General features: G+C 41.2%; 1 protein-coding gene across 1 annotated transcript in view; it reads right to left on the bottom strand.

Annotated features, from left to right (window-relative positions):
• Positions 1 to 4,468: 4,468 nt before the first annotated feature.
• Positions 4,469 to 9,110, bottom strand: part of DCSTAMP (dendrocyte expressed seven transmembrane protein) — a 12,308-nt gene continuing 7,666 nt past the window's right edge. The window contains 3 exon segments of the mRNA XM_031058991.1: positions 4,469 to 4,540; positions 5,236 to 5,556; positions 8,591 to 9,110. The exon segment at positions 8,591 to 9,110 is cut by the window's right edge and continues 45 nt beyond it. Coding sequence (XP_030914851.1) covers positions 4,469 to 4,540; positions 5,236 to 5,556; positions 8,591 to 9,110 — 913 coding nt within the window.

Raw genomic sequence — 9,110 nt, 5'->3', positions numbered from 1 at the left:
CAAAGCCGACAGAAACATCCCCGTTTCCAGGCTTTATTTGATCGGCAGCAGAGAGTGATCCTTTGATCCTTACTCTCCACTTCAGCGAGGTAAAACAGAATTAGAGGAAAAGCTTTGATTATCCATTTATTTTTTAACTGCGTCTCTGGGCTATTTAAACTGGGATGAAAGCAGCGAGTCAATGTGATAATATTGACAGAGCAGGGATCACAGTGACAGCAGTTATAACCCAGCACCCTTTGCACACCCTGCTGCTCACATGAAATGCTGCAATGAAACCAGCACAGAGGAAAAGAAGCCTTTAGCTTGGCTTGGCTTTAGAAGCCAGCCAGGTTTGGGGTATGGGGTGCTGATAAGGAGAGGTCCATAAATGCAGCTGCTGAAAGGAAATGTCCTTGTTTGTCAGGAGGATCAGGAGCACTAGCATGTCTCTCTGAATTACCTTCACAAGACAATCAGGTCAGCCTTTCATTAATTTTACAAACCAGATTTGATCCAATTGGAGGATTTTTTACAGTAAATCAAACAGCTCCTTAACCAGTGAAGGATGTGTAAAAAGGAAGTTGAGTTCTGCTGTGAGCTGAGAGAAGGACAGGGACTTTGGAGTCAAAAGCCAATTCTGGACTTCTCAGACTCTTGTTCTCAGTGCTGAATGTGTTTCTGACAAACTCTAGAGAGTAATTCAGAGACAAAGCCAGTAACATGATATTAAAAGACATTAAAAATTTCTATTACACCAACAAATAAATAAAAATCCTTAATTTCAACTGCACCTATAGTTCCCTTGTGCTCAGCAGAAAGAAAAGCATTGTATGCTTTTATGGATGAGAAAGAATGATCTGTTGGAGGTGAAGAAAACATACTAAAAGAAGAAAGAAGACTGTGAATGACAGAAGAAAAGAGCCAAAATAAAATGTAGAAAATCTGAGGAGAGGGTAGGCAAGAAGAGGAACAGAAATAATTGTGGGTGGAACGCTGTTTTTATATTGTAATTCATAGACTTTGTTTTTTAAGAAAAAGGAACAACTGAATCCTGTGGTTGAGGGTTATGGTTAGCAGGGAGGCCAAGGAAATAGCTGAACAACTTGCAGAGGAGACAGCTGAAGATAAACAAACCCTAGATTTCCCCTGCTCATATGACATAAAGAAATGGAAGAAATAAAAAAGAAAATAAGGTTTGGAGAGAATGAGAAGTGTATCTCTGTGTAATTTCAGGGGAGTGACAGACCTGCCTTTTCATCTGTACAGCTAAAGAAAGACACTGGGCAGCTGAAGGAATAGATCTAGTACTGTAGGTCAGGGTAAGACCTGTCCTACTGCTGAGATAAAACTCAATACCTTTGAGGTATAGAAGGTGGATTTGATTTATAAAAAAATTATTTTAAAAAAAGGTGCAGAATGTGCCATTTTCCCTGATAAACCAGGTTTAGGAAGATGGGGGAGAGCAAACTTATCTACTTTTCACCTGCCATTCGGGTCATGTTCAGCATATAGGTATGCATGTGTATGATCACAGAAATAAAGTGTGCATTAGTCCACTCAAGTGTGTGACTCTTGTCTGAGTGTAATGGTAACAATATTTGTCAGGTGGCACCCTTGATGCCAGCACAGCATATTCACAAATTAAAACAAGATTTTGCTGTGCATATCTAGTATTTTTCCTGAAATGAGCTGTGTTAGAATCAATAATCACAAAATGGCTGAGGTTGTCGGGCAGCTCTAGAGATATCTGCTCCAGCTTTGCTGCTCTGAGCTGCTCAGAGCCATGTCTAGTGGCTTTTGAGTATCCCCAAGGCTGCAGATTCCGTAACCTCTCTGGGCCTCCCATTCCAGTGTTTGACCACCCTCACAGTAAAAACTATTTTCTTGTGTTTCAGTGTTGTACCAGCCAGCTTCCTGGCCTTTATGTTTGGAAGCAGCTACCCAGGAAAATTGTTCCATCACCTTCCCACAGATTGAGATGTCTGACAAATCTGTAGTTTCTCAGATTTCCCTTCTTGCCCTGCTTGAAAATGGGAGTGACATGTGCTTCCTTCCAGTCCTCAGTAATGCCTCCTGATCACCAAGACCTTTTACAAAAAGTCAAGACACCTTTCAGTGACATCAACCACCACCCTCAATAGCCATGGATACCTCTCCTCGTGTCTCATGGTGTTTGAGTGCTCTCTAACTACAAGGGGTAAGTCTTCCTTGCTCCAGCCTTTCCTTCAGGTCTCAGAGGTCTATGGCTAAAGACCAGTCTTACCTGCAAAGACCAAGACAAAGAAATACCTTGGGCTTTTCCATGTCTTCTGTCACTGGTAGTGAGCTCAAGCATCTAGGTAAAATATTTACCAGAACTGAACATGTTTTACAGAATTACAGTGAGTTGCCCAAGAAGGATTGGTTTTTATCATTTTGAAGGGCAAACTAAGCAATGTTTAATTGTCCTGACAGGTAGTGGGATGAGCATCCACATTTAACATTGGCTGAATTTCCTTAAGTAAATGAAAAATGCAGAAATGGTGCTGTCCTGAGAGTGTACTATGGAACTCAAAATCCTAACAGATTTGGGCATCTCTCCCAAAGATTGACCAACATCTGAGTCATTTTGATGAACCATTCCCATGGGCTGCAAAGCTTTCGTGTGCTCCTCATAGAACAACAGAGTGAAAAGGTATTCTGAGTGGCAGCACCATCAAACAGGACAGGCAAGAAACTCCAAACCAAAGTTTTCCTTCTGGTGATAAGTGCATGGTGTTCTGTGGTAGTGCTGTCAACCAGATTTGCCCCCTTATTTGGGCTTCTCACCAGTTTGTCTTTTGGGATTGAAAGGAGCACGCCTAACTCCTGCCTGCAATTAGTCAGAACTCTGCCAAAAATATTTAGCTCTTATTGACCTGTAACTCTTCTCCTTTCATCTGCAATAACAAGAGCGTGATCCTCTTATTGACAGCACCTGGATAGCTATTCTGTTTTGGGTCCAAATTTAGAGCAACCTTCTAAATGCTTCTCTCTCACCAGAATGCTTCTTGCTACTGGTGCTTGACAGTAGCACCTAAAATACAAGCTGACATTCTGCTACTATTCAGGGCTGCCCCACTTTAGCAAAAAGGACATAGTCAGGCCTCTCAGAGACATTCAGCACAACCCTCAATAATGCATGGCTTTAATCCAGCACTGTTTCCCAGAGACAAATTGTTGTCACACCAGCAACCTGAACCACCTGCATGCATGGAGAAATGAGACTTTGGAAGGCCTAAAGAAAAACAGTCTTTGTGTTTTTCAGTGGTTTAAGTGCAAAATAACTTCTGACGCTACTGGAGAGTTTTAAGTCTTAATTCATTCAGATAACAGAGACATTGATCAATGGCTGTCCTGAAACCATGCATCTATTATAGAAGAAGAGAGCAGAATTTCCTATTATTCAGACTAAAAAAGGAAGTTGGCTGTGGCTGCAAATCAGAAATACACTGCCTGTTGGGTACATTTTTCTAGCTCTACATTAAATCTCTAAAGCTACATAAGTCATTCCTACGTCTTTAGGTGTTTTGCATTTGCTCTTGTATCATATGAAGGTCACATCAGCAATGTTGGTTGAATAGGTGAAGCACTTCAGTATTGGCTCAATTTAATTGAATTGAAGTAATTGGTGCTTATGCAACATGATTAAGCCCATTTTGGTCTGTTCTGCAATCTTCCTCAGTCTGCAAGATCTGAAATGTTGTTCACCTCTACTTACATGCCTCACCCTTTAATGATACCTTGTTTGTCCCCACAGCACCTGATTCCTCTCCACTCTAGCTCTTGTGACCATTCTCACTTCTGCCTGTTACCTGACCTCTCATGATTACCAAAGGCATTGAATGATCTGCACTAGTGATACAGTCTATGGATATGTGGAAGTGGGGACTAAGACCAAGTAAGGAATTCTGGGTGGGAGACTAGGTAGGAGACTAGAAACTAGGGATGGCAAAGATCCAGGCTGAAGGGCTTGAGGCTTGAGAAATGGATAAAAATGTCTAGAAACATCTAAGTCCCAGTTCTTGGCCATCCCAGAAGGCAATGGATGCACAGCCTCTGCTGTGTTTTCTATCTTCAGTGTCTGGCAAACCTGAAGACAAACCTGCTGCTGTCACTACATCCTCTGTTAGCTCAATCCAAAGAGGTTTCTGGTGTAGACCTAAAAGGTCCAAACTATTTTATTGCTTTTAGACAGAATTACAGATCATCCATGATTTTCTCAAGTACCAGATAATGCAAACCCCAAGCTGAAAAACAACTGTTAATGCAATCCAGAGCAATCTGTGGTGAACTGCACACCATCCACAATGGCATCTTTTCAAAAATACTGCTGCTCAGCCTTTGAGTGTGAAATGTTTACATTTTACAATTGACATTCTATAGGAAAAATGGTGCAAAACACAGGTGGAGCTAAAGCATCTCAGTCGTATCCAAAGATTCACTTGGTCTCTTTCACATCATCCTGTCATTCTGCTACACTCCTTTCTTTCTTCCTCACTGCCTCTCTTGCCTTGAGTATTGGAAACCAAAAGTTGACCTGAAAAAACAGAAATATGATCTGTATGATAGTATTACTGAGTTAAGATCACCCAGACACTGATACCCTGTATATTCAGTATTGAAGGCTGTTAAAAAAATGAACTTAAACTATATGTCTGCAGCTTTCTATCTGGATATGCATGTGTGTTAGTTGTTTCCATTAGCGTGTCTGTGTGTCTGTGCATGTATATATATATATATATGTGTACAGGATTAATGTTTTTGCAAGCAGAAGTTCTGTTTCCTAATAGTATATGCAGTCATACTGTGTTTTAAAATAGAAATATACCACCTTCCATATTGCTAAGCAATATCAGAATATCTTTCTCTACATTTAGGGCTACTCTTTCTGCCTAGCACTTGCTATCTAGATTCAGGAATACTCTAAGTGCTTTTCATATGTTCATGAAAACAAAATTTCTTCTCTGGAGGACTCTGAATCTGAGAAGTATTTTCTTGCCAGTACATAGGCATTTGAGCATACCAATGTCATGGCTGAGGCATGTGTGCTGAAGTACAGAACAAAACTATTAGATGATCTAATCTTACCATTAGGCAACATGTGTCTGGCTCCTGAGCATTGGGGAAAGTCTATTAGCACATAATTGAAGTTAATAAGTGTTTAAGTATTTCCTGGATCTGGCTACCACCCACTTGGAAGGTTTATTTTTTTCCCCAGAGCTCATGGCTTACCGTTCTTGCAAACATGTTCTTCCCAGTTTTCTCTTGTAGCTTTTTTCTTTTTTTGAGTAATTTTGCATGTAAATAATGTATCCGCTTCATCTCAGCATCAGGATAAAAGGAAGTTGACACGAGTATTTTAAGTTGGGTCAGGAGGCCAGAGAATAACCCAAAAATTATTAAGAAGAAGATGATGACTCCAAGCTGAATCCATGTTGTAGAGAGAGCAAGCTCAGGATGAGGGATGCAGTTTTTCTTAACCAAAGGGATCTTGAAAGAATCAGTCTTGGCAATATGTTCTTTCATAGAAATTATATAGCTTTTCTCATTCTTCTGCACAAGAAAAGTGGAGAAAAGGTGTTGATTATAAGACAGATTCCCTCCTTTCTTAATATTTCTTCCACTGGACATTCAGATTTACAAAGGACTCTAAATCATCTAGACCATCCGGTATCTATATACAGTATGCTCAGAACAATGTATATATTGGCTATTTATAAAGGTTTCAGACTCTATTTTCACAATTTGTCTTGGTGGACAATGTCCTTTTGGACTGTTAAAAACTTACCTTCTCAGTGGCTCTGACAGGGAAATATTTAGCTAATCTGGTTATAATAGTTTAGTATTTTTCCACTCCTATGACTCTGCTCAGATGCCCTGTTGGAGGGTCCTTCATTGACAGTAAAACTGCAGAGCAGAGGGTCTGTCTCTTTGGTTTTGTCTCAGCACATGAGCAGCAGTGCTTCCACACCATGGTGGTTTCACACCAGCCAGAAATCAAACTCCAAATAAGCCTCTCCCCTTCCAGTAAGAGAGGGACAAAGGCAGAGACTATGGGTTAAGATGGCAAGTTACTGAAGGCAGCAAGCAATGGAATAAGACATGCAAAGTAACAGCAGCAGTATTATTAACAAAAGTACATAAAAAGAGAAGGTGGTTTACCTACAAAAGGTATTCACCATCTCAATTTAGTTCCACATGGCCCTGGGACAAAGCCAGGATGGTGGCTCTTCCTATGCCTGGCACCATGTGGCTGTCCCCAGACAAAGACAAGGTGGCAGTCACTCACCACAGCACTCTCTCTGTGCCTGAGCCTGAGACAGCAGAAAACAATCACAGAGAAACCCTGAAAGTAAGAAAGTATGAATATTCTCACTACACTGCGCCACTGCTTTGGACACTGGACTCAAATCTGTGCAGCAGTTTCCAGTACCAGCCCTGGCACTACTGACTGCTCCTCCCAGCTCCACTCAGCTCCTTTCAGCTCAGCTCAGACTTGGCAGGGCTCAGGCTCGCTTCTGCTGCTCTGTTCCCTGCAGGTGCCTCCCACATCAGCGCTGCTTTCAGCACCGTGTGCCTGAGTCAAGTCTTGGATGAACAGGAGGGCAATGGGCAGCAGAGAGGCAGGGCTGATCCTGACAACCTCCCCAGTGGAGAGAGGGACAAAAAAACGTTGCATGTCCCGGGGTGCTCACCTTTTCTTCCCCCTGAAACCACACCTGCACTGATGTTGTGGGTGGTAAAGAACAGCAACCCAGCCATGCCTACGTGGCACTAATCCCTGTCCCCTCTCTGCAGTCACACACTGGCCCAGGCAGTGCTCTGACCAACGGCTGTCACACAAATGAGGCTGCCTGACCTCCTCTAGCTGCCTCTGCTTAGCTGATGTCTTTCACTGCTTGTGGACTGAAATGCTCAATAAGAAGGGTAAATTAGACACACTGATGGGACCATACTATCAGGCAACCTTCTGTTCTGTGAATAAGAACACTGTAGGGTCACTGAATAACCCAGCCTCTTTTCTGATCATGTCAAAGGAATAACAAGCTCTTCCTTGTGGCTTTTCTAATCACCCTACAGAGGCCAAGCACTTCTGTTAGATGTTCATTGGACAAATGAAGTTCCCAAAGCATGCTACCCATCTTCAGCCTGTTAGCCCTTCCTTGACATTATCCTGTTCCAAACTATCTCAGGCCATTTTATCCCTAAACTGAACTGATGTATAGGCAAGGAAAATCTTCATTAGGAACTCAGTATGAAACAGGGGTACTAGTGCATGAAGAACTTTACTGTTCATGCTAATTAATAAACATCTCAAGTGTCTGAGTCTGTCCTGCTCACCCAGCTTCCTGGACTCCCTGAGATCAGCAGCCCTGAGGCTTGATATAACAAATCTGTTGAGATTAAATTTTACATTTTAATGTAATTAACTTTCCTTGGGGAACTAGAAACAATCTGATGATGGCATTAGTTTTCTGTTTTGAAGGAGTCAAGCAGCTTTCCACATGAGTGATGCACACAAAGAGAGAAAATTCACAGCACAGGAGCCATGAAGCAGGCAGACATGGTGCTCAGGACTTCTGTCCATGGGTAGTGGGACTAAGCTCCTTTGGTCTGACTTGGGTCACACCCAAGGCAGGCCATGATAAGAGGCTGCCTTCAAGGTGCAAAGGATAGAAACACAGGCAAAAGCACACACAAAAGTACACAGCAAATAGTGAGTACACAGCAAAGTGCACAACAACAGGTTGATTAGGGTTGTGATCAATTGGCTCCTTATTATCTTCATGAATGGACATCCCACAACCTATCTCAGAAACTTGTTCTATTGTTTGATTGCCTGAAGAATAAACAAAAAAAATGCATTTCCTTCACTTTGTCCTAATTTTCTCTTCTCCCTGGACGGTGCACCACTGAAAGGTCACAGAATCATAGAACAATTAATGTTGGAAAACACCTCCAAGATCATTGAGTCCAATCTTTGACCAAACAACACCATTAAAACTTGGTGCTATTAGCACCATGCTCTAACCAGTTATCCTTGGTTTGAGCATGAGGTTGGTCTTGATGGCCTCCAGACTTATCTCCCAACCTAGCTAATCTATGGTTCTCTATACTGCTGCTCCTGCTAGAGAACCTGGAGATTTTGGCAACAAGTCATTATTTTGTGTGTATGCGTCCATCCATACAAGCAATGATGCATCCTCACACTACTCTGTTACAGAAAGGTAGGCATCTATTACATCAGTGTCACAGTGACTTTTGACTATAAAAAGTAGTGCTTCACAAATTTCAGTTTTGTGAGTTTCCAATTTCAAGCCTCTGGTTTTCTTCATATATATAAATGGAGGAATGAAAATCCTTCTTCTTAAATTTACCATTCTCTAGAAATATGACAATGCTCTGGAAAGAACTGTCTAGTTCCATCCAACCAATGTATGTGGAGGCAATGACCCTTTTTGAAATGAATGATATCCAGGAAAGAATTGATGGCTCATTGCTATATGTTTGCTCTTGCAGCTGCTGAAGATGAAGAGAAAATTTTCAACAATAAACTAAGAAATAGATGGTACTGATAAGTACTTACCTTCTGAAAGAGACTGAGTTGAATGTCTAGATCTGGTACTTCTTGGAGATATTTGTTCACAGAAATAATTAACAAATAAAACAAAGAGTCTACTGCAGCAAACAGAAGCCAGATGCAAAGATGAATAATTATAGGGAGAAAATGACACAGCATTTTTTTCCTGTCCTTTCTTGTGAAGAAGAAGGATGGGATCATCACATAATCTTTTCTCTCTTTTCTGTTAAGTGGCAGAAGGCAGGGTCTTTGCTGTTGCTTTTGCTGCTCATCAAATGCAATGAACTGTTTTGTGATATAAGTATTCTTAAATTTGGTACTATGAGAACCCACAAATTTTTTGATAAAGAGGCCAGTTCCAAAAGAAACTAGAAAAACCCCAAATACAGGCAATACTTTCTGACCTATATAAGGCAGTACAGTCAACATAAAAGATATCTGGTTAGCAATTCTCTGGATTTCTTGCTCTGTGTCATTTAGCTCCTGTTTTAATGCATCATCTAAAATTGAATAAGATGGTGTGAAT

The sequence above is a fragment of the Geospiza fortis genome, unplaced genomic scaffold, assembly GCF_000277835.1.
Source record: "Geospiza fortis unplaced genomic scaffold, GeoFor_1.0 scaffold200, whole genome shotgun sequence".
In the NCBI taxonomy this organism is placed as follows: domain Eukaryota; kingdom Metazoa; phylum Chordata; class Aves; order Passeriformes; family Thraupidae; genus Geospiza; species Geospiza fortis.
Note: the sequence above shows the minus strand (reverse complement) of the source record. Positions and strands in the feature narration are given on the sequence as shown.